This window comes from Neofelis nebulosa, chromosome 1 (genome assembly GCF_028018385.1).
Source record: "Neofelis nebulosa isolate mNeoNeb1 chromosome 1, mNeoNeb1.pri, whole genome shotgun sequence".
NCBI lineage: Eukaryota > Metazoa > Chordata > Mammalia > Carnivora > Felidae > Neofelis > Neofelis nebulosa.
The window spans coordinates 108,505,952-108,532,502 of record NC_080782.1 but is presented as its reverse complement, the minus strand read 5'-3'; the positions used below and the strand labels follow the sequence as shown (position 1 = coordinate 108,532,502).

The 26,551-nt window shown below is 37.3% G+C and overlaps 1 protein-coding gene across 3 annotated transcripts in view; it reads left to right on the top strand.

Moving 5' to 3' along the window:
- RNF180 (ring finger protein 180) overlaps positions 1-26,551 on the top strand; it is a 207,369-nt gene that overhangs the window by 150,090 nt on the left and 30,728 nt on the right. For all 3 annotated transcript variants that reach the window (XM_058731426.1, XM_058731442.1, XM_058731433.1), the window contains one exon: positions 1,164-1,289. In XM_058731426.1, the coding sequence (XP_058587409.1) occupies positions 1,164-1,289 (126 nt within the window). The remainder of the gene's footprint in view (positions 1-1,163; positions 1,290-26,551) is intronic.

Sequence of the window (26,551 nt, the reverse complement as noted above, 5' to 3'; positions counted from 1 at the left end):
AAATGGGACTTCCTAAGCAAGATTTTTAGCTTTGAACAGCTTATGAGTAAAGAATATGAAAATGAGGTTTTAATTTATTTTCCGAGGACACACAGATAAATACTTATCAGTGCTGGATGAGGTATTCCTCGTTGGCCTCCCTTCCCAGCATGCAGAGCTTTTCTGGACCCCAAATTCTATAGGGCATGCACTTACTAGTAGACCTTACAGCCACCCAGGGTGAGAACCTGCGAGTCCTGAAGAGATTTATATTACTGCATTTCTTTGATTCAAACTAGTCCTATTCTACTGAATGCAGGCTATGATAGCAGCTTATCTTTTCCCCTAACTTGTATTGTTCCCTTTAGAGGTGAGCATTTTTTTCTCTATGTGCTTAGGCTTTCCATGGCTCATATAAGAGAGAGTTCAAGTACTTTCTAGAATTTAAAGTGAATATCATCACATCTGTTCTCTGATTGGTCTGTGTTTACTTCCAATGAATATTTTCATAAGGAAGTCTCTGAAAGGTTGAGAATTTGATTCTGCATTTTTTTAAACTTTCTCCAATCATCAGCATTAGATTCAGTAAATTCTTGACCATCACATATAGAATGAACTAAAGAGATGATGAAGTAGGAAAAATTGTAAAAGATTTTTCCCTTTTACCCTCTCTCCTGAGCCAGGATTGTACTCTGGTTATTCTCTTGCTACACCTGTAACACATTTTTCCCTTTTTTGTCTACCTGTTTATTTCTACCTTTTTTTTAAGTTTATTTATTTATTTTGAGAGACACAGAGACAGTGCGAGACAGCGTCTCATGACCTGAGACGAAACCAAGAGTCATTTGCTTAACTGAGCCACCCAGGTGCCCCTGTTTCTATCTTTTAATCTTGAGTCTTATTGAGGGCAAGGACTGGGTTTTTCTCTTTGCTGCCTATGGCATAATAACTGACATAAGAGATTCCCAGTAGATGTATACTGTATGTGTAGACACATCAAAGTTGCATCAAATGTGAATTTGAGGGAATTATGTTCTCTTGAATTCAAATTAAAAAGTTTACTCTTGTTTTCTTTCTTAAAGAGATCTAAATTTGTTGTCAAAATACTGTAACAATTTTTCATGCTTTTGCCATTTTAGTCAAATTAACGTCTAAAACTACTGTTTTCTTTTGCTTTACTCTAGAACTGAACAATGCCACAAAAACATTCTTTACTAAAGAGTATTTGAAAATAAAACAAAGCTTTCAGAAATCCAGCTCTGCAAAATGGCCTCTCCCAAGCTGCAGGAAAGCATTCCACCTTTTTGGAGGTAAGGAAACTAATGCAAAAATGTTTGGTAACTTTGTCTAAGGTCTCTTTTTAAAGTGACTTTTTCCTAACTAAAATGTTAGGGGAAACATTTCTGCATTGGTCAGGTTTAAGTAAGGATTTTGCCAAGTATCTTCTTGCTGAAAGCATTAAATATAATAATAATAATAATAATAATAATAATAATAATATATGAAGAAAATAGAAACTGTGTAAGAGCAAAATTTGAGAAAAACACATGATTAAAGTACTTTGCCTTGCTGTCAATAACGTTTAATATGATGTTTAATAGATGAATGAAATTCACCTCAAAAGTAACAGATTTGACAAAAGCTGTATTTGACAAAAGCACTAGTATTCTTTATAAAGATCCTGAATAATTCATTATCATAGGTAAGTTGATTTAGTTTTATTATTTTACAGTTGTCCCACAAGTTTATGACAAGAAGTAAATAGCAGAGACTTGGTGTACAGAGTGTCTCACAGGTACACAATGGAATAGGAACACCAGTTTCTGGGTTCAGGTTTAACTAGCTGAGTGACCTCAGAAGTGTCATAATAACCTCTTCTTTTGTTTTGATTTTCTCATATGTAAAATGGGAGTATATATATGTGTGCAACTGAATTAGTATAGTTGTAAGGATCAAAAGAGCGAATGGGAAAGCACATTCTAAATTATAACTAACTATACTACAGGTAGAAGGAATTAGCAAAATAAGGGCAAGGAAATTTCTGAAACCTCTTTTACCTTTGAGAATTTGTTACCGTAGAATGATAATCATACAATATGGACATAAAATATAATTTCTCCTTTAATAAAACAATGGCCAGAGCATAAAATACTGTGTGGTTTTAGTATTTACCACTTGTGATATTATGGGATCTGTTTGGAAAGCTCCAGATAGGATCGTCAGGGAATGGAGCCGGGGAGCTTCTACAATAAGACCTAAAAAATCAGTACCCCACAACATAAACCAAAAGGAGATAGAAATGGAGCCTGTATGGTTGAGGCAAAAAATAAATTGATTTATGAAATCCCTGAGGTACGAAGAAAGTAGTTTAAGGACAAATATAATTTTATAGAGCAGTCTGAATGAAGAAAATAGTTGAAGGACATTTTACAAACATATGCTATTTTATAAAGTAGTAACTGTAGAAACTCATCCACAAATTTGGTATAGACACATTTAGACATATGAAAGCAAATATAAGAAAATGAATTTTCTTGAAAGATCTCATCCCAAAGAAGAGAAAATTTAAAGGATAACTTGTATGCTTTAAAAGATTCCTTTGGATCCTACATACTGCTGTGCACACAAATTTTAAAAAGAATGAAGCACCTTTCTGATAAGCCCACAATTTCCTTCACCTTTGTGTATCCTGAGATACTGAAGCTGTAATTTAAACACTACCTTCTTTGTGATTTCATCATATTTGTCCTCCCCATAAGAGTTCCACAGAACTTAAGTTGTTAAAAGTTTTTACGGAGGAGGTTCAAAGTAGCTTTGTTATATAACCCAACTTAAGAAATATATTACTATCAGAAAAAAAAAAAAGAAAGAAATACATTACTGTCAAGGGTCTGTGGAGCTAAACAAGAGTTGAGCTGTCAGGCTCAGCCAAAATTGAAAGAGTTAAGCCTTTGATCACTTGGTGCAGTGGTATAAACAGGAGTCTAAAACTGGAGGAAATGCTGATTCTCCTTACCTCAATTCCATTTTGGAACAGTGCACTGATCCAGATTCAGGCAGATCAGCACACATGTCGAGATCATCTGACTAATGAGGGGTCCCTAAACAAAAGGCAGTGGCAGTTTTAGCCCTGAAGGTGTTCGTGGGGGGAGGGGTGGCAGTCAGCTAAAAGCAGAAAAGCACTGGGTGCTACTTAAGGGGGCGGCGGCGGGGGGGGGGGGGGGAAGTGTCTTCAAGTTTCCCTGTTCTACCCCTTTTAAAGGGGTCCCATTAGAGGCACCTGAACAAGCCTTCTGCCCACGGCCTCATAGAAAGAACCTAGGAATGCCAGTGTTGGGCCTAGGGATGTAAATATGTAAAAGAGCATCACTGGCCAGGGAGACCTAAGGGCAGTTTGTCCTGTAAAGTCTGTCAGGTAAAGCTTCTGTGTTTGCTTATGGTCAGGCCTGAAAAACCATTCATAGGATTTTAATCATAAACCAGACTCCTTATTTGTCTGTATTCCTGAATCACCTTCTGTCCTTTTTGTTTACTTCGTGTTCCTCTGAATTTTGCATTATTTCTTTATACAAGTACACACATGTATATTTAATCAATGCTATTTACTTTTGCTTGTTTTTTTAACTTTGTAGTGGTAACAGTATATATAAATTCCTCTACATTTGCGTTGTCACTCAGCATTATATTTCTTGGATCCATCCATTTCAGTCCATTATATGAATGTGGCACAATCTATCCATTTTCCTGTTAATCAACAATAGAGTTAGCCAGTTCTTTATTATAAACAGCTGCTATAAATTTTCTTTTCTTGTCTACTGGAGCATGAGAGTTCCTCTAGAATAAATGTGGGTAGAATACTTCTGGGTCGTAAAAAAAAGCACATTTTTACCTTGATTACCTAAACCAAATCATTTTCCTAAATGCCAATACTGATTTATCATCACCTTTGTCTACCACATTCGGTGTTTTCAGTCCTTGAGATTTTACCAGTCTGATAGGTATAAAATGGTATCTCACTGGGGTTCTAATTTCAATTTCCTGATTACTAATGGGGAATAAACATAGCTTTATACGCATATTGGCAATTGAGTTTTTTTCATCTGTGGAATCCTATATAAATTTTGTCCATTTTCCCATTGATGGTATTTTTCCTGTTAGTTTTTGAGAGTTTTAAACTATTTTCAGAGCATACTCCTTTTTCTCTTAATAATATGAATAGCAGCTATCATTTCCCAGTTGTGGTTTGTATGTTCTCATTATGATCTCTTTAATAAATTGTGGCTTCGCATTTGCTTCATCATCTTTCCAGTCTGTATTATCTGCCTTATGAAATTCTTCTCTATTCCCAGTGTCATACAGGTATCTTCCTGTATATTTTTCAAATAGTCTAAAGGTATTTGGAATTGACTTGTATTGTTGTTTTCTAAGTTTTGTGAGGGTTTTTGTTTGTTTGTTTTGCTATATTGTAGATAGGGATTCAATAACTTTGGCCTTTTTTCCTATTTACTTTAGCTACCATTTGTTGAAAATAATTCATCATTTCCCCACTGATGCACATTGCTAGTCTGTCATATATTAAATTTCCATGTATGTGGGTCTATTTCTGAGGTCTTTATTCGGTTCTCTTGGTCTTTTTGTCTAATTCTTGGCCAAAACCATACTTTTTATTAAGTATAATTGAAATACAATGTTATGTTAGTTTCAGCTGTATAACATATTGATTTGACAATTCTGCTCTTGGTTGTCTTTTTCCTTTGCCACTTTAAATACATCATGCTATTCTCTTTTGGCTTGTAAAGTTTTTGCTAAAAAATCAGATGATAGCCTTATGGGGTTTCCCTTGTATATAACTGTTTTCTTTTCTCTTATTGCTTTTAAAATTCTCTCTTAATCATCACTTTTTGCCATTTTTATTAATGTGTCTTGGTGTAGACCTTGTGGTTCATCTCTGTAGTGCAAATGTTATTATTCTTGATAAGGTCACAGTTTCTTTAATCTGTTCTCCCTCTTTCTGCCAGTCAGCTTCATTGCTTTCCAGTACCCACTCTTCCAGATTGGTGATCCGTTCTTCTGCATTAACTAATCTGCTGTTGATGCCCTCTAGTATGTATTTTATTGAATTCATTATTGAACTCATCAGCTCTGACTGGTGTTTTTAATATTGTCTGTCTCTGTATAATTTCTCTTTTTTTTTTTTTAAATTTTTTTTTCAACGTTTTTTATTTATTTTTGGGACAGAGAGAGACAGAGCATGAACGGGGGAGGGGCAGAGAGAGAGGGAGACACAGAATCGTAAACAGGCTCCAGGCTCCGAGCCGTCAGCCCAGAGCCTGACGCGGGGCTCGAACTCACGGACCGCGAGATCGTGACCTGGCTGAAGTCGGATGCTTAACCGACTGCGCCACCCAGGCGCCCCATGTATAATTTCTCAATGATTTCATCCACTTGTGTCTCAAGTCCAATGAGTATCTTTAAGACCATTAATTTTTTTATTAAATATTTTATTTTAATTCCAGTGTAGTTAACATACAGTGTTATATGAGGTGCATGTGTACAATATAGTGGTTCAACAATTCCCTATGTCACCCAAGTGCTCATCTCAACAAGTACCCCCCTTAATACCCATCCCTCATTTCACCCATCCCCCACCCACATTCCGTCTAGTAACCATCAGTTCTCTACAGTTAAGAATCTGTTTCTTGTTTGTCTTTATCTTCTGTTTTTTTTGCTTTTGCTCATTTGCTTCCTAAATTCTACATATGAGTGAAATCATATGGTATTTGTCTTTCTCTGACTTATTTTACTTAGCATTATACTCTCTAACTGCATCCATGTTGTCGCAAATGGCAAGCTTTAATTCTTTTTTTATGGCTGAATAATATTCCATTGTATATATATACCAACCACATCTTCTTCATTCATCTGTCAATGGACTTTTGGGCTGCTTCCCTAATTTGGCCATTGTAAATAATACTGCCATAAACATAGGGGTGCATGTATTCCTTTGAATTAGTTTTTCTGTATTTTGGGGGTTGATACCCAGTAGTGCAATTACTGGATCATCGGGGAGTTCTGTTTTTAACTTTCTGAGGAACCTCCATACTGTTTTGCACAGTAGCAGCACCAGTTGGCATTCCCACCAACAGTACAAAAGGTTCCTTTCTCTCCATATCCTTACCATTATTTTTTTCTTAAGTTTTTGGTTTTTGCCTTTCTTACAGGTGTGAGGTGATATCTCATTATAGTTTTATTTTACTTTTCCTTGATGATGAGCTATATTGAGCATCTTTTCAGGTTTCTTTTGGCCATCTTTATGTCTTCTTTGCAGAAATGTCTATTAATGTGTGACCATTACTTTTAATTCTTAATCAGAAGTACTGCTTATCTCTGATTAATTTAGCTCTTTTACTGTGATTTTATTTATTGTTCTTTCATTTGGGATATATTCTTCTGTCTCCTTTTGTCTCACTCTCTATGTTTGTTTCTGTGTATTAGGTAGTTCACCTGTCTCATGATATGGAAAGTAGTGTCCTTGTATGGAAGAGGTTCCATGATGCCCTATAATGCAATTCCCCCTGGTCACCACAGCCAGGCACTCCAGGAGTGTCTCTTGTGTGGGCTGCATGTGCCTTCCTATTATGTCTGAGCCATGATTATCTTCAGCCAGCTGCAATGACCAGCTTTGCTTGCTGTAGGCACACTGGGCAGGGTTTGCTCCTTGAGTGGTTGAGAGGCCCATGTGCCGAACAGGGAGCTTATTGGGAGGTCGGTTAGCACACAGCCTAGCCATCTACGGTTAGCCTCTCTGCCATAGCTGCAGGCCTACTGGAGGGCAGGGTTTGTTCCCTGTAGAGCCAGCTAAGAGGCCCAGTGGCAGACAGTGCAGGCATAGTGGCGTATGGGGTTATCTCCCTCCCTTTCCAGGGCAGGATGCCTTTCGCAGTGGCACCATTTTGGCAGGGGCCGCCTGCAGGATGTGTTAGGGCTAGAGCTGCTTTGGACGAATGCCTGCCAAGGCAGATGAGTTGGATTGGACAGGTTGGCAGGGGAACGCTACGGCAGGGCACACAGTGCCATCAAGGTAGATCAAGAGTGTAACCACTGGTTCCACCTATCTAGGCTGGTGGAGAGGAAGAGAAATGGTGACCACCAGTACTTCTGTTCCCTGACAAACCCACAGATCCCTGTCCCTCTGGCACACATTCTAAGATTAGTCAATAAAACTTCTTCATGTATACCCCAAGCACTTTTCAAACTGCTGCTTCTGTGCTGTGTCTCAGGGTAAATGATTTAGTTTGCTGGCCTTTTAAGGGTGGGGACTCAGTTTTCTATCACCCTCTGGCTCTCTGGGGGAGTTAAGCCCACACTGATTTTTAAAGCTGCCATATGTAAGCCCTGCTAGTTTTTAAAACTAAATATTATAGGGAGTCATCTTCTCAGTGCAGGACCCCAGTGCCTAGGTTGCCTGGCATGGGGTCTGACTCTCTTATTCTCTATGCTTGTGATGTCCCTTCCATGTGTGGCTGGTCATGCAGGGACTTTAGTTCCCAACAATGTCCACCCCTCCTATCCTTTTCAGTGTGACCATCTTTCTAGGTTTAGCTCTGGAAGGTCTATTCTGCTAGTCCTCTGGTTGTTTTCAGGGTTAGCTGCACAGATGCAGTTGTTATCTCATCATGTCCATGGAACAAGGTGAGCTCAGGATTCTTTTTTTTTTTTTTTAAAAGAGAGAGAGTACTAGTGGGGGAGGGGCAAAGATTGAGAGGGAGACCATGAATCTGAAGCAGGCTCCAGCCTCTGAGGTGTCAGCACAGAGCCTGATGCAGGGCTTAAACCCATAAACCGTGAGATCATGACCTGAGCCGAAGCTGGACACTTAACCAACTGAGCCACCCAGGCGCCCCTGAGCTCAGGATTCTTTCTCCACCCTTTTTCCAAAACCTCAGTACTGTACTGTGTTAGTTACTAGAGCTTTATAGTAAGTCCTGATGTCCCCTTTCAAACTTGTTATGCTGTAAGAGTGTCTTGTTTTTTGTGTGGGCTTTTTGTGGGGTTTTGTTTTGTCTTGGGTTTTTTTTGTTTTTGTTTTTGTTTTTGTTTTTGTTTTTTTTGGCTCTTTGAATTTTAGAATTATCTTGCCAAGTTCTATGTAAAATTACATTGGATTGAAGGAGAGATGTCTTATTCAATGTATGGGTCAATTTGTAAAGAATTGACATCTTATAGCAATAAACAGCTCTCCCTGTCTACTAACTAGTTGGTAATCTTCTTTTATTTAGATCTTCTAAATCTTTAATACCATATGATAAAACTTTATAATTTTCTTTACAAATGTCTTAGACATCTTTTGGTTAGATTTATTTCTATGTACTTGCTGTGTTGTTGTCTTCTCCTTTTCTGAACCTTGAGTGCAGAGTTGGACCAGTTGTACTTCTTAATTAACAGCATACTGTCATCACTAGACCACATTCATTGGTTTCCTTTTATCCCCATATTCTAATTCCCATTAAGTTTGGTTCACCTTTTTGTTTGTATTCTTATATAATGTTATGTTATTTTTGTTCATATATTTTAATTAATGGAGATGGTATTATATATTGCATTCTATTTCTTTTTTTATACCAAGCTTTTAGACCCGTCCCCGTGGCTATGTGTACCTCTAATCCATGTGTTCTAATTCATGCTCTCCTAAGGTGTGTGTCTACCACATTTTATCTATGCACTGACTGGAATACAGAATACTTTCTACTCCCTGCCACTGCATATAACTTTAATGAATATCCTAATGTGAACCATGTGAATATTTATTTAGTATGTAGAATTAGGAGCAGAATATCTGCATCATAGAATATAAATACACCTAACTAGAGTAAATAGTGCCAACAGTTCTCCCAAGTGACCAACATAGATATCTGTTAACAGTGTGTGAGGGTCGGGAAAAATTAGAACTCTGGAAAATGACAAATGTTAGCAGAGTAAAACTTAGGAACCCTCATTATTTTAATTTTTGTTTATCTCATCTCTGTTAAGTTGAAATGACTTCAAATGCTTGTTAGTCTTTTGGATGCTTGTTTTTAAAATGCTTTGCTCATTTTTCTAAGGGGGTTTTTGCCTTTATCATTTTTCCCAAATTTCTTGGATATTCTAGGTATTAATCCCTGATCAACTTTAGACATTACAGATTTTTATCCCATTTTATTATCTGTGTATTATTTATGTTGTCCTTTATTGAAAGAAATACTTTGATGCAATTAAAACCACCCTACTTTTGTCTTACTGTGTTTTGAAGTTCCCACATTACAAATGTTTCCTCTTAAGGTTTTTTTTTTTTATATATATATTAACTTTATAGTTTTACCTCCTCACTTAGGTCTTTATATAGAATCCACCTCTTACATTGTGTTACAGAGTATTCTATCTTTCTTTAAATAATATCTCACTTTTCTGAATATTACACAGTGGTGCTGGGTTTTTAAAAATTATTCCATAATTATTGTTGTATAAAAATGCAATTGTGTGGGATATTGACTTCATATTTAACAACCTTCCTAAATTATGTTCACTCTCATTACAGGGTTTGGAGAGCTTTCAGTGAAGACAATCATATCTGTCTTATCTGTAAATAAAGACAACTTTGTATCTTTCAGTCTAATACACTTTTTTCTCTTTTATCTTTCCATACTTTCTGAGCTAGGACCTCTGTTTGATTTTTAATAGGAAAAGTGATAGCATTTCTGATGTTAAAATATGCACTTTTAATATTTACCAGTAAATAGAATGTTGCTCTTTGTTTTTGGTTGATACTCTATATTAGGTTTTAAGAAATTTACTATCTGTTCCGAATCTGCTAATAATTTTGTCTTGAATAGATTTTTAATTTTGTGATTTTTTTCAGCATTTCTTGAAATGATTATAATGGCTTCACTTCATCAATCTGTTAATGCATTGGATTACATTAATAGATTTTAATAGGTTTTCTAATGTGAAGCTGCTGGTGTATTCCTGGGGTAACGCAATATGATCATTTTTGTGCACTGCTAGACTTGGTTTGCTAAGATTTTGGCCTGAGATTTTTACATCTATATTTATGAGTAAGATTACCTCTGTTTCCATTTTCAAAATATGTTTGTAAGGGCGCCTGGTTGGCTCAGTCGGTTAAGCGTCCGACTTCAGCTCAGGTCATGATCTCACGGTTTGTGAGTTGGAGTCTCACATCTGGATCTGTGCAGACAGGGTGCAGCCTGCTTGGGATTCTGTCTCTCTTCCTTTCTCTCTCTCTGCCCCTCCCCCACTTGTACTCTGTCTCTCTTTCTCTCTCTCAAAAATAAATATTGAAAAGTTTGTCAATTTCTTCTTGAGTCATTTTATATAATTTATCTTTTTGACAGAAATTTGTCCATTTTTTGTTTTAACATTTGTTAACAAAAAGTTATTTATATCTTTTCATCTCTCCTGTATCTAAAGTTGTTTTCTTTATATTATTATTATTTGCTCATGCCCTGGGTTTTTTTCTTTTTTTTTTTTTTTCCCAATCTTGCTAGATAATTTTCAAATTTTATTATTCTTTTTAAACAACAAATTTTTAAAATTGACTCTATTGTATCTTTACTTTCCCCTTCATTAATCTTTGCTCTTTATTACATCCTTATTGCTGCTCTCTTTGGATTTATTCTATCCTTTTTATGACATATTAAGGTGGCTTTTTAGGTCAATAATTTGTATCCTTTTTACTTTAAAAATTTTTTAATGTTTATTTTTGAAAAAGAGAGAGAGAGAGAGACAGAGTGAGAGAACAAGCAGGAGGGGCAGAGAGGGGAGGGAGACACATAACCCGAAGCAGGTTCCAGGCTCTGAGCTGTCAGCACAGAGCCTGATGCAGGGCTTGAACCCACGAACCATGAGATCATGACTTGGGCTGAGTCAGATGCTTCAATCCACTGAGCCACCCACCTATCCTTTTTACTTTTTAAGAATTATTGTTTCAGGCCATAAATTTCCTTCTCAGTGATCCTATACATTAGGATCATATTTGAAAATTGGAGTCTGTGATTCCCATAGTTATAGCACCCTCCTCAATGTGCCATGCCATCCTGCCATGTTAATGGTTTCCCTAAGACTCTTGAGCCTAGTTTTCTGAGGTCAGTAAGAGGAAGTAAGGTGGGAGAGGGATCTTATGTGAAAGAATACACATTCCCAAAGATGCCTTCGGATCCACAAAATCCGTGCTGTTTCCACAAAAATAAAACATGATTTACTAATCAATAAGGTTCATATAAACTCTTACTGAATTCATTCAGCCATGTCGCTAACTCACACTTAATAGAGTAGACCCGTTCCTTTTTTCCCTATCAAGTAGTGTCTTGGAAATATTGATGAGTTAAGCTAACATGTTTTAAATGTTTTTTTTCTTACATGTCATATTTTATGCATGTATACATAAAATGGGTAACGTGGAAAGGAATGGAAGTATTCTAGATAATATAAAGCTGGCACTTTATATCTGCAGTCAGGTACTGGTTGTAGTGATGACTGTCAGTCATTGTTCTCTTAGCTGAAGTGCCTACCATTTGCATGCTTTGCATCCTCAGTTTGTCTTATCCGGTTGGCATGATTTCCAGCCATGCCATGTTGCTTGGTTCCCTAAGAAACCACTTTTGCATAAATATACATGTAATGCTAACCAGCTAAGAGATTTTACCAAGATCTTCTGCGAAAAAACAAAATTTCCATGCTCATTTTTTTTCTTGGTATATTCAAGTCAAAGAAATGGAAAAAAAAAAGTCATGACATAAAACTCTATGTCTTAATCTCTCTGGCAGTAATAAAAACATGGAGCTGAAATTCAGGTGTCTGAGATCTCTTTATGACAAATTCATCCATTTCTTATAAAAGCCTGGGGATCTATTTATGACAAATTCATCCATTTCTTGTAAAAGCCTGGGGAATTGTTTTATTTGGTCATAATTTTATCCGATGGTGTTAGAATAATTCTGCAAGTCTACACATGCTCAATATAAATGAAGGAATATCCACATGGAAAAGAATGCTTATCTCTAATAGAAAACAAAACAATACATGCTCCAGCAGCAGGAGTTTGAATATAACCCAGAAATCTTCTTTCTCAGAAAGTTGGAGTTAAGTCAGAGAAATTTTAAAATAGGCTACAGACTTGGTGCTGCCTTTTAGCAGAAAGTGCACTAACCTTTACATTTCCTCTGAAACTGGAATAATTTTATTCACAAGGTAATTTTTTGAAAGATCTTACATCCAAAGTATCTTTTCCTTTCTGCTTATTTTCCAGTGGCAGAATCAGACCCTGTTTTTGCTGTAGATTTACTTACGAGTTTAAAATTTATTTCAGAAGCCAGCGAAGTGTCAAAGCCTGACAGTATCGTAAACTACTTTAAAAATAACTAGCTATATACATTCCCATTAAAATGTAAATTATAGATTATAAGGAGTTAGAGAGGATACATAATGTAACTGCTCCAGCCAGTACAAAATGACCTCAACAGTCACACTCAGAGATGACTTCTGTACTTTGCTTCTCATAGGCAGTGATAGGGAGCTCACTACCTGTAAAAGGAAGTTTGTACATTTTACCAACTCTATCAGACAAATCCCTTTGTTGAATAAAATCTGCCTTCTCACAGTTTTCTTTTATTGGTTCAGGTCTGTCTTAATCTTTCTTCATGGAACTGTTCTTTTTTTTTTTTTTTCAACGTTTTTTATTTATTTTTGGGACAGAGAGAGACAGAGCATGAACGGGGGAGGGGCAGAGAGAGAGGGAGACACAGAATCGGAAACAGGCTCCAGGCTCCGAGCCATCAGCCCAGAGCCTGACGCGGGGCTCGAACTCACGGACCGCGAGATCGTGACCTGGCTGAAGTCGGACGCTTAACCGACTGCGCCACCCAGGCGCCCCTCATGGAACTGTTCTTAAACTATACAAAGACACATTTGATGTTGTTTGCTAGTCTTCATTCCACACATGAAATATTCACATTCCTTCAACTTCCTCATGGAACCTGGTTTCTAGGTCCTAGTTGCTTGTTTCAGAGATAGTAACAGAACTGGAAACTATGCCCTTTGGAAACTAGATACTAATAAAATAAACTGAGGATGAAGTATCTAGAGGTAGTAGTTTTTTCAGGGGAAGGAACTAAGGTCGACAGAATCCTAAGTAAAACTACTACTTGATAAGAGATGTAAAGTGCTAACTCATGATTATTTAGAATACTTCCATCCTTTTCATGTGACCCAGTATTATTCTGCTGTTGGGTCAATGAATCCATGGTCTCTATGTAAGGCAAAATAGTTCACTTTGGCATTGAAATCAAAATTAGAACATCTTTTACTTCTATATTAAATTAACAATCCAAATTAATTAAAATACAAATTGCACATTTTGTTCAAACATCACCATTTCATAGTTCTTATTTTGAAAACTACCAGCACTTTCATTCTCTCACTCTGTCTCACCTCTCTCACATGCACACACACAAATTTCATCCTGTTTATCATTTTGCATATACAGAATTTGCTTTAATTCCCTATGAAGTTGGATGTTGGCAGACAATACTACCTTCATTTACAAACACTTGGATATATAACATTAATGTATACATTTTCACATTTAAAAACATTTAAAACCTACCCCCAAAGACCACGGGACATCTGAAATTAGCACTAGAGACAAATTCTCATGGTGGTTGCTGCACCTAACCTTGGCCCTGATCTGACAATTTTAAATGCTTTTCCTAATACCAATGCATTCCATAACTACCATGCAGGATATATGACAAGAAGTTAAACTGCTGAAACATGAAGTAAGATGATTCTGGTACTGGATGGACACTAGATTTTTTGAACCTCTGATTAAGCTAGAGAGGAAGTAAAGGAGCTTAGCACAGCCAAATTCAAACTGGATTGTCAATGTCTAATAAATGGTGTTATTTAATTATAAAAAAAGATTTCAGCAATGTTGAAGTGTTACAATGTTTGACCACTGGATGACTGCTTTGTTGGCGCAATGGGCAATATATGTATGGACTGTAAATCATCCTGGGAATCTGTGGTCAATTTTGGAATAAAAAATGAAGATTAAGGAGGTGGACCTTAAGAGTGGTAATGGAAAACTTAATCCATCACTGAGATACCTAATGATCACTTTAACCTATTCTATGATCACGGTGTGTGGCATAGTCTTATGAGTGACGACAGAGGTAGGCAGAGAACTTAAAGGTACTCTGAGGGTGATTCTGGGTCAGTGCAATGGCTGCAAGTTATTGTTTGTGTTTTATTACACCTTTTATCCCAAATGATCAGAAAATGTGAAAAATCTTAGTAAACCTCTACTGTTTTATAGACCTGTCACATATTTGAGATACAGTGACAAAAGGGGATGCAGGGCTATTCTCTCTTGGTTCAGCACTGGAAGAATAGCAATCTCATTTGATCATAAGCAAAAAAATGGATGTGACAGATGAGAAGACCAGATTCAGACCACAACAATGAGAAAACAGCCGTAGAACCCTGAAAAATACCAGGAATAGATACAAGTCAAGTTTATTATTTCTGGTAATGACAGCAGTGGAGATTTCTTCTTCTAGGATATAGAAGATATAAGAAGGTATAGTAAAAAATAATAAATGATGGGAAGAATCAGCCTCACCGACAGCATCTTGGGGGGGAGGGATGATAAATTACAAAAATCATATTAATAAATCAGAGAGCTATGGAATTTAAGAAAGCAAACAGAATTAAAATTCCAGTGTGGACAAAGTCCCCCAAGAAAGCTAATATTGCCACCTATTTGCATGACTGGGAATATTTCCTAAGTCTGGGAATTACCTCAGGATCAGTCTTGCCATAGGCAGAGGAGGACTCTACTAGGAGTAAGAGAAATGAGCAGAGGTTTTGATAACCATATGGACTGACATGTCAGAATGGAAGAAGAGTCCAAACATTTGGCCAGTTTTCCCCATGATCCATTTGCTAAGAGCTGTGGCAGTACTAGAGACAAAGTCGTTGGCACCAAAAAGCAATTTCCTGCAGTTTTAGAGTTTAACAATCGAGTCATAATATAGAAAGGGATCGGCAACAAATCCATAAGAATTCTCTTTAAGACATTTCCCTTATTTTATTTTATTGATTTTATTTTAGTTGTAATTCCAGCCTAGTTAACATAAGTGTTATATTAGTTTCAGGTGCACAGTATAGTAATTCTTCGGTACCGTACAGTGCTCATCACGATACATGCCCTACTCTTGATCCCCTTTACCTATTTCATCCACCCCTTTCTACCTCCCCTCTGGTAACTGTCAGTTCCTCATAGTTTGGAGTCTGGGTTTTTTCGCTTGTCTGTTTTTTCTTTGTTCATTCTTCTTTCTTAAATTCCACATGAGTGAAATCATGCGGTATTTGTCTTTCTCTGACTGACTTATTTCACTGAGCATTATACTCTCTAGCTCTTTGCACATTATTGTAAATGGCAAGATTTCATTCCCTTTAATGGCTGAGTAATATTCCATTGTATATGTATACCGCATCTTTATCCATTCATCTTTCCATAAACACTTGAGTTGCTTCCATAATTAAGATATTGTAAATAATTCTGCAGTAAGTATACAGATGCATATATATTTTTATTATATGCATAATATATATATAATATAAAAAATGAGTGTTTTTATATTCTTTGGGTAAATACCTGGTAGTGGAATTACTGGATCAAATCGTAATCCTAGTTTTAAATTTTTGAAGAACCTCCATACTGTGTTCCACAGTGTCTGCTCCAATTTGCATTTCCACCAACAGTGCACACGGATTCCTTTTTCTCCACATTCTTGCCAACACTTGTTGTTTCTTTGTTTTTTATTTTAGCCATTCTGAGAAGTGTGAGGTGGTATCTCCTTGTGGTTTGGATTTGCATTTCCCTAATGATGAGTGATGTTAAGCATCTCTTCATGTATCTTTTAGCCATCTGTATTTGTCTTCTATGAAGAAATGTCTCTTCATGATTTCTGCCCATCTTTTAATTAAATTGTTTGGTCTGGGGATGTTGAGTTGTATCAGTTTTTTTTATATATTTTGGATACTAATCCTTTATCAGATATGTCATTTGCATAGAGGTTATCCCATTCAGCAGGTTTTCTTTTAGTTTTGTTGACAGTTTGCTTTCTGTGCAGAAGCTTTTTATTTTGATGTAATCCCAATAGTGTATTTTGCTTTTGTTTCCCTTGCCTCAGGAGACATATTCAGAAAAATGTTGCTATGGCCAATGACAGAGAAATTACTGCCTGTGCTCTTTTATAGCATTTTTATGGATTGAGGTCTCACATTTAGGTCTTCAATCCATTTGGAATTTATTTTTGGGTATGACAAAAGAAAGTGGTCCAGTTTCATTCTTTTGGATATAGTTGTCCATTTTTCCCAATACCATTTGTTGAAGAGATGGTCTTTTTCCCATTTCAAGTACTATGATGAATAAAAGTGTTTGGAGTGGAAATCTTTGTCTTGCTCCTGATTGTAAGAGAAAAGTTCTCAGTTTTTACCATTGAGTCTGATGTTAGCTGTGGGTTTTTCATATATGGCCTTTATTAGGATGAGGTATGTTCCCTCAAAACCTACTTTGTTAAGGGTTTTTATCATGAATGGATGTTGTAATTTGTCAGATCCTTTTTCTGCATCTGTTAAGCTGATCATATGGTTTGTATCCTCTGTACTATTTTCGAGGTAGACCTGTATTGCTATAAACATCTCTCTTAGGACACCATTTGCTGAAACCCAAAGACTTTGGACCACTGTGTTTTCATTTTTATTTGTCTCCATATATATGTCTGTTACTCTCTTCTCTCATGGTTTGTGGGCTTTCCTTAGTGAAATACCTGATTCCTTTTTATTTTTTGCATATCTGTTACTGGTTTTTCTTTTATGGTTACCATTAGGTTTGTATATAATATACATATAGCAGTCAATATTAAGTTGATGGTCACTTAAGTTTGAACCCATTCTGACTTTTCTCCCATGTTCTAGGTATATAGTGTCATACTTTACATCTTTTTATTTTGTGAATTCCTTGACTGATTTTTGTAAGTACCCCTAATTTTACGGTTTTTCTTCCTCCTACCCTTCTTATTCCTTCTTATGGTCTTTCGCCTCTACTCAAAGAATCCCCTTTAATAGTTCTTGTAGGGCTGATTTAGTGGTGGTGAATTATCTTAACTTTTGTTTGGGAAATTCTTTCTCTCACCTCCTATTCTGAATTATAGTCTTGGTAGATAGAATATTCTTGGTTTCAGGGTTTTTTCTTGCAGCATTCTGAATATATCATGTCATTCCCTTCTGACCTGCAGAGTTCTTGCTGAAAAAGTCACTATTTGTCTCTTGTTCTTTTTAAAAATCTCTTTATCACTACTTTTTGCCATTTCAATTACTATATGTCTTGGTGTGGAACTCTTTGGGTTGATTTTGTTGAGAGCGCTCTGTGCCTGTGGGATCTGGATTTAGTTCTTTCTCCAGATTTGACATGTTTTTACCTATTATTTCTTCAAATAAGTTTTCTGACCCCTTTTCTCTCTCTTCTCCTCAAGAAATCTCTATAGAATGTGAATGTTATTATGCTTGATAGTTTCACTGAGTTCCTTAACTTACTATTTTTTTTTTCTCTCACCTGTCAGCTTGATTGCTTTCCTTTACTGTCTTCTCCAGGTCACTTAGCCATTCTTTGGTTCCTCTAATCTATTTATTCCATCCAGTGTGTATTTTAAATTTCAGTTATTGAGTTCTCATCTCTAGTTCTTTTTTATGTCTTTATTATGTCTTCTATCTCATTGATATCCTCCACATTTTTCTCAAGTCCAACAAGTATCTTAATGACAACTATTTTAAATTCTCAATTGAGTATATTACTTATCACTGTTTTATTTAGCTCTGTTGCTATGGTTTTATCCTGTTCTCTCATCTGAGATACATTCCTCTTCTTATTTGTCTAATTCTCTGTATGTGTGTTCTGTGTGTTAGGAAAGTCCGCTACATCTCTTGCTGTTGAAAGTACTGAGCTTATGAAGAAGAGGTCCTGGAGTGCCCTGCCGTGCAGTGTGCCCTGTTCACCAGAACCTGATGCTTCAAGGGTGTCTCCTGTCTGTGTTCTGTGTGTCCTAGTATTGTGGCTTCGGTCTGCAATGGCTCTCTATGCCTGTTGTGGGCAGCGTCTGGTCCCTGTGTTGTTAGTGGGCCTGTCTTGGGCCACACTGGGCTTGAGTTGCGTCAGCCCAGGCATTTGCCAGAGAGCTGGTAGCACCTAACTACAGAGTGCTTTCCCTGTGTTGGTGGGGCCTGCAGTCTGACCAGATGTCCCCAGCCCTCTGCTGGGGCCGCAGTTAAACTGGTGCATGTGCCTGTCTCCCCCACTCCCTGAGGCAGGAGTCACTTTGGAGCGGTGCTGGCTTCTGTCAGAGCTACTGGCACACTGCCAGGTTTGTAGCACTGCTTTGGGTGGGCTCTGGCCAAGGAAGTATTGAAGGGGTCAGGTCCACAGGAGAACATAAGGATAGGGTCTGTGGTGTTAGCAAGGTTTGTGTGGGTCTGCTGTGGGAGGGGACTTGGAGTAGCTTTAGTAGACTCCTAAAGTGGCAAGGCAGGAGGGGGTGAGTGTGCAGGAGAGTGTGGGGGCAGGGCACACAATGCCAACAGGGTCCACTAGGAGAGGGCACGTGCAGCTGCATAGATCTCCTGCTGAGGCCACCTGGGTTGGAGGGGTAGATCTGCAGACATGCACAGGGGCAGTCCACTCTGGTCGTTAGTAAGCTACGTGGACAATGTTTGCACTGTGCCAGTTCCCGCAGGTGTCAGTGTATCGAGGCTGCAGGGAGGTAAAGAGCACCCGCCAGGTCTTTTGTTGTTGGAGAAGTCTCCCAAAGATCCCTGCCCCTCCCACACATGCTCTGAGGTTAGTAAACACACCTCCCTCCCATATAGCCCATGGGTTTTCAAAACTGCTGCTTCTGTGCTGTATCTCAGTGGGGCTGTTTGTTTTGCTGTCTCTTTAGGAGTGAGGACTCCTTTTCCAATACCCCTCCCAGCTCTCCAAGAGCTGAGCCCACTGATTTTTAAAGTCCCAGGGCTTAAGCCCCAATGATTGTAAGAACTCATGAAATTATGCCCCTCTGGCTTTCAGATGCAAATGTTGGGGAGATTTGCCTCCCTCATGCAAGTTCCCTGTATCTGGGGTGTCCGGTGTGAAGGTCCGTTTCTCTCCCCACTCTGGACCTGCAGCATCCCACCCTCCCACAGATAGTCCCACAAGTCTGTTTAGCTTTCCCCCATACCTCCACCTTTCCTACCCTCTTTGATGTGGCCTCGCTTCTATGTTTAACTGTGGAGAGTCTCTTCTGCCATTTTCTGGATTGTTTACCCTGAGGTGTTATTTTTAGTTGTATTTGTGCGATGAGTTGAGCTTAGGCTCCTCCTACTCCACCATCTTCCCCAGAAGTCTGACACTTCCCTTATTTTAAACATTTTAGGAAAAAAGTCTAAAGAGTTCCATTTACAGCCTCTGAAAAGCAGACCTTTCAGGTTAGCAGAGATGGAGACCTACTGTGAACTCTTAACTAAAATACCAGAGGACCATGCTTAAGGAGGAGTGACCTGAAAAAAAAAGTACAAATCTCCTGTAATCGTGGGGCTTAGGAGATAAAGTCCCATTAAAGGACTCAGCGTGCAAAAAAAAAAAAAAAAAAAAAAAAAATAGGATAGGCCTTGCCCTTAAGCCATTCGAAATCAGAGGGAGACTATATGTGAAAGCTGCAACCTAACTTCACCTCCACTCCAGCTTATTAACTATTGGGTTCCGGTGATCAGCCCCTCACCCTATCTGCTTGACAAGAGAGTCAACCCTCTTGGGATGGAAACTCTATCTACTTCAGTCTCCATGAATCATTTATACAAAAAGAATTATGAAAAAAAAAAAAAGAAAAGAATTATGAGACATGCAAAGGTTAGGAAACTGTGACCAATGATCAAGAGAGGAAGCAGGAAAAAAGGAGTAGATCCCCAATGATCTAATGTTGGAATTAGCAGACTAGAACTTTTAAACCAATGGGCCTGGGTGGTTCAGTCAGTTAAGTGTGCCACTCTTGTTTTTAGCTCAGGTCATGATCTCACAGTCATGGGATTGAGCACCATGTCAGGCTCTGAGCTGAGTGTGGAGCCTGCTTGAGATTCTCTCCCTGCCTCTCCTTTTGCTCCTCCCCCACTCACACATGCATGCTCGCTCTCTCAAAAAAAAAAAAAAAAAAAAGTAGACATTTTCAGTAGAAAATGGAATCTTTAAAAAACAATCAAAAAGATACTGTGGGAGGAGCCTGGGTGGCTCAGGTCATGGTCTCGCGGCTTGTGGGTTAGAGCCCCTCGTCGGGGTCTGTACTGACAGCTCAGAGCCTGGAGCCTGCTTTGGATTCTGTGTCTCCCTCTCTCTGCCCCTACCCCTCCTTCCCTTTCCCTCCCCCCCCCCCCCGCCCCGTCTCTCTCTCCCTCCCTCCCTCCCTCTCTATCTCTCAAAAATAAATAAATGTTAAAAAAAAAAAAAAAAAAAAGACACTGGGAATGGACTATCACTAAGCCATATGTTATTAGTGGCCCAGGTCTCAGAGTCATTGCCTTGGATTGGCATATTCTATTTTCCTTCCACTTCTGCTTCCTGCACTCAAATATAATGGGTGCCCTTGCATTCTATCTCAGAACCCAAGGAGGACCTTTTTAACCAATCTACTATACTCATTCTTTCTAACTTTTATAGGTTTTATGATACAAACCTGGTATACTTCTTTGACTTCTACTTCATCCATGCATCTGGGCTGATTAAGTGGCCTAAGAGATCAGTCTATAGCCTTAGTTCTGCATCTTAGTCTGTGTACAGATCCCAGATCCCAAGTTGAAGACAAGAGGAAGAAACAAGAAGCCCATTTTTCTTTATTCCAGTTTACTATAGCCCCGGATTTGTGAAATTGCCTGGCGATTGTATTAATGAAGCCATGTTGTATTTCTCATTTGGCTAGTGATCCATTCACCAGAATCTAGGTAATATAATTTACAAAGCATAGCTTACTCATCTTCATCTTCACATACCTCCCCATAGAGGATCATCTACCTGAGTTTACCTCCTCCACACTTCTAAGTTAGGAAAGCAGTCAGAGCTTCGAAGTCAGGAATGCCACATTGCAGAACCCCAAGAAGCACCTTTTATGTGGTTGTGTTTTGGAAGGGTGCTCCCTGGAGTTCTGCAGTGCACAGCATAAGTGGACATGTGTAGCCACTTCCTATCTTGTGTCTTTTCATGATAAACAGGGCTTATACTTACACTTATGGCTGCTTGACCCTTAGGACAGTCTCTCCAATGAGAAAGATAACTATCCACAAGAGTATTTCATGCCTGTGTATACTTAAGCCTCCAAGCATAACTTTATTAAAAGGACCATAATAACCTAGAGAAAAATAAAGTAACAAGAAAGTGCTCATTAAATACAATTAATTTAAAATGTATTAATTGTAGATGGATTGAAGAGATAGAATCTATAGTCTCAACAATTTCTTAATGAATTTATGCTCACTGCTCAGCTATAAATGATTTGAAAAGTAGAATTTCTCTGTAAAATTGGGGCACATCCAACCAAGAACATTCATACCACCTGTCATGACAGATGCAAAATAGAACAAATTATAAACAGTTTGCTTTTCCTCATATACGATTGTGTAACTATCTACCATTACTCATGTTTACTGACCAAAAGCCTTCCATGGTTCATAAGTTATTTTAAGTGTATATAAATCTTAAAAACTTTATTTCAGACTAACAAAAATTCTGAAGTTATGGAAGGAATTTTTGTGTTTTTTTCTTTTTGCAGAGTATTATATTTGCATAGATAATTTTTTTTTCAAAATGACATAAAATAACCAACTTACAGGAGATTTTGTTTGTATCATGTATTGCATGGAGAAAGTAAACTGCAAACTAGTAATACTCATTTCAGTCTGTCAAGTGAGCATTTAGCTTGATTATACTAATAAAAAAGAACTTGCAAAAGAGCTAACCATCAGCATTCGCAATCTTAACACAGAATTTCAGGAATTGGGCTATTTAAAATAGACCAACTACAAAATAAGACCATTATTATGAAACAGAACTTCTCATCTAGGAAAATCCCCAGGTCGTCAACAGACTTGGACAGATGAAAAATACTTTTTTTGTGTGTGAAGGAAGAGAAGAGCTAAGGTTTTCCTTTGTTTTGGGAAGCAAAACAGTCTCTGGTATTAGTTTCTATTATATCACACTATGACCTTGAACAAATCCTGCTGCCCTAGCCATTTCCCAGACTAATTAAATCAGAATCTCTGGAGATGGATCTTAAATATTGATATTTAAGGCTCACCAGGAGAATCCAATGTGCAGCCAAAGCACCAAAGTTGAGGTCCATTGCTCTAGAAGCTGCTAGGACCTGTAGCTATATAGCAGTACCGACTTATGGACTCAGAATGGAAAGATATCTAAAAAGGTCCTTTTATTTATTTTCTGGCTTCCAAGCAGTAACATATTCATAACATTATGAAGAGTAGATTAATTAGATGGCATACAGTGCTATAAATAAAGGAGATGAATGGTGTTTGTCTTACACTGAAATGGCATTAACTCTGGCATATTGTAGTGATAGTTTAATAGCCCATGGCAGCTGTCCATTTGTTTTTGATAGCAAATACAAACAACTGAAACTACAGTGCATATTAAAGAAATCTGCAAGTAATTGCACAAATTAGAGTTTAGCCAATATGTTGAGAGCACTTCTTTGAGGAAAATGCCATGGCATTTGGGGAGACCATAAAGTAGTTTAATGCTTCCATATTGTATCCAAGGCACTAAGTCTATTTGTTCATCTGTAAAAATACATATATATAGGGGCGCCTGGGTGGCGCAGTCGGTTAAGCATCCGACTTCAGCCAGGTCACGATCTCGCGGTCCGTGAGTTCGAGCCCCGCGTCAGGCTCTGGGCTGATGGCTCGGAGCCTGGAGCCTGTTTCCGATTCTGTGTCTCCCTCTCTCTCTGCCCCTCCCCCGTTCATGCTCTGTCTCTCTCTGTCCCAAAAATAAAATAAAAAATGTTGAAAAAAAAAAAATTAAAAAAAAAAAATACATATATATATATATGTATGTATGTATGTATATATGTGTGTATGTATATATGTATACATATACATATATGTGTATATACATATATATGTATATGTATACATATATATATATATATATATGTGTTTAAAAAATATACTTGTTAAAAGATGAAATTGGGTTGAATTGGCTATCAAGGTAGTCTCAAATGAGAAAACAAATTCCAAAACGAGAAAAAAACAATTTCTAGGGACGTTCTAATTTGTTCCTTTGGGGACATGATGAGTATGCTAATAATCTGAAGATAAACTTGAAAGTTGCAGATCACTTTTGCTAGCTGGTGAAACAACTGCCATGATTTACTATACCATAGGAGCTGTAGCTGCGTCTTTTATTTTGGCAGTGCACATGAAGTAGAAGGACTTACTTATTATGGCCTAAAATAGGTTAATATTAAGTGAGAGATATACCTACAAATTTTAACAGCTATTAGAGTATTAGCTCATTAAAATTAATAGGATAATATGAAAACATTGTAATGTTTCTGGATTTATAATTGGATATTGAAAACTTTCAAATGCCTGAACAGATTAAAATTTCAAATTTTTCCTTTACCACAATCAGGCTCATGTTACAATTAACCAAAGCAGCCTGAGATATTTGAAACTGAAAAACTTCACAACTGTAATGGTAGTGAAATAGTTTTTATTAGGCAAGTCCTCCTCTACATACATGCTTTAACTTTTCTAGGATTGCACTGAAATGATTCAAGGTTGGATGGAGATATTTTAGGTATTGTTTTGTGAATATTTCTCTTATCTTGGTAATATCATAGAGGTGCTTGCTGTATGATGTTATCACTTAAAATATATGCTCTCCTGCATTTCTGATGGGCTGAAATACTTGATAGGTAGAGTAAATACAAGGCAAGGTTGTCTATAAATTATAGATTTTATAGTAGGATCTGATAATCTAAAAGGATTTGGTTTCTGTCCTGTCATTTTTTTCATTATTACATTTAAATATCCTTTTCCCTGAAATAGAAAAGAGAGGAAATAATAATATGGCACAGGGACTGCTTTTTCCTTTGTTGCTTTTTCTGGTCTGTGAAAATGAAATACTCTAAGGATAATTTCTCAAAATATGCCAAAATAAATTTAAAGAGACTAATTAAATAACTAGAAACTGAGTTCACTCAGAAATAGGTATTACGCTTTCAGGTTTTTATTCTGCATTGCTTATGTGGTATGTCCTAAGAGTTCTCACAGAACAAAAAATAATAAGGTTACTAGTTCATTTTTAAGAGAGCTTATACAAACATGTAGTGGCCAAATATGAAGCTTTTCAAGCTAATTTGGTATGACTTCCCGTCACATGGGTACTGATTGGTCAGGAATACTAGCAGAGCCATGAAAAGGTAAGACGAATCAGAAGCAATAGTGCTTTTTCTAATTTTCCAAAGCAATAGTGCTTTAGTTCTGAATTTAATCACCCATGGGTCATTTTCCCAACTCCCTATTTTGTTTCAAAAAGTTAGATTGCCAAATGAGTGACCCCTCTAGTGTTTCTTACAAGGACTCCCATTGGTCATTTGGTCAGGACAGTTCCTCACTGTATAAGACTAAGTCAACACCACTGAACAGGACACCTGACCAGGAGTTGATCCTCACATTTATTATAACAGAAATGCCCTCAAATATTTCCAAATGTCCCCCAACATCACCCCATGGAGGCTACATCTAGATTCAAACAAGAAAGGTTGCTCTGTTTTCTTCAGCATTATTGACATTATTGACAAAAAACTATAAAGTATTTAGGGTAAAATGTGATAATTTGATAAATATATACATTGTGAAAGGATTCACAACCCACCAACAATTTATGCAGCCATCACCTCACCGATTTTTTTCTTCGATGAGAACATTTAAGTTCTACTCTCTTAGTAAATTTCAATTACACAATACAGTGTTAGCAACTATAATTACCATGTTATATATTAAATCTACAGACTTAATTCATTTTATAACAGAAAGTTTGTACCCTTTTACCAGTCTCTGTCTGTTTCCCACACCCCTCAGCCCAGTGCAACCACTTTTATACTCTCTGTTTCTGTTTTATTTTGGTGGGGTTTTTGGTTTTGATTTTTTTTTTAACTGAAGTATAGTTGACAAACAATGTAACATTTGTTTTTGTATACAGCATAGTGACTTCACAAGTTTCTATGTTATGCTGTGTTTATCACAAGTGTAACTATCGTCTGTCACTGTACAGCACTATTAGAGTACCACTGGCTATATTCTCTATGTTGAACCTTTTATCCCTAAGAGTTATTCATCCGTAACTGGAAGCCTGTATCTCCCATACCCTTTCACTGATTTTGCCCATCCTCCCACCCACTTCCCCTCTGGCAACCATCATTTTGTTCTCTTTATGTTCTATTTATTCTCTCTACCTTTTGTTTGATTTGTTAGATTCCACATATAAGTGCAATCATACGTGTTTTTTTGTCTTTCTCTGTCTTATTTCACTTAGAATACTACCCTCTAGGTTTGTTCATGTTGTCACAAATCACAAGATCTCATTTTTTATGAATATTACCATATTCCATACACAGACACACACACACACATGCATACATACATACAATATCTTCTTTATTCATTCATCTATATGTAGACACTTGGGTTGCTTCCGTATCTTGGCTGTTGTAAACACAGGGATTCATGAATCTTCTTGTATTAGTGTTTTCCTTTTCTTTGGCTAAATACCCAGTAGTTGAATTATTGGATCATATGGTATTCCTAGTTTTTAATTTTTTGAGGAAACTATACTGCTTTCAACAGTGGCTCTGACAGTTGACATTCATACCAATAGTACATGAGGTTCCTTTTTCTACACATTCTTGTCAACCCTTGCTACTTCTTGTCTTTAGCTATTCTGACACAGATGTAAGGTGATAAGTCATTGTGGCTTTGATTTGCATTTCCCTAATGATTAGTGATGCTGAGCGTCTTTTAATTTGTCTGTTTGCCACCTGTATATCTTAATTGAAAAAAATATCTGTTAATGTCCTCCACCCTTTTTAAAGCGAATTTTTGGATTTTTGGTGTTGAGTTGTATACAGTTTTTTATACATGTTGATATTAACCCCTCTCTGGATGTATCACTTGCACGTATCCTTTCCCATTCATTAGCTTTCCTTTTTATTTTGTTGATGGATTCCTTTGCTCTGCAAAAGCTTATTATTTTCACATATCCCAATAGTTTATTTTTGCTATAATATACTTTACTTTTCCTATAATATAATTATACTATTTTGTCTCCCCCTTGCCTGAAGAGACATCTAGAAAAATGTTGCTAAGGCTGATGTCAAAGAGATGCTTGTGTTTTCTTCTAAGAGTTCTATGGTTT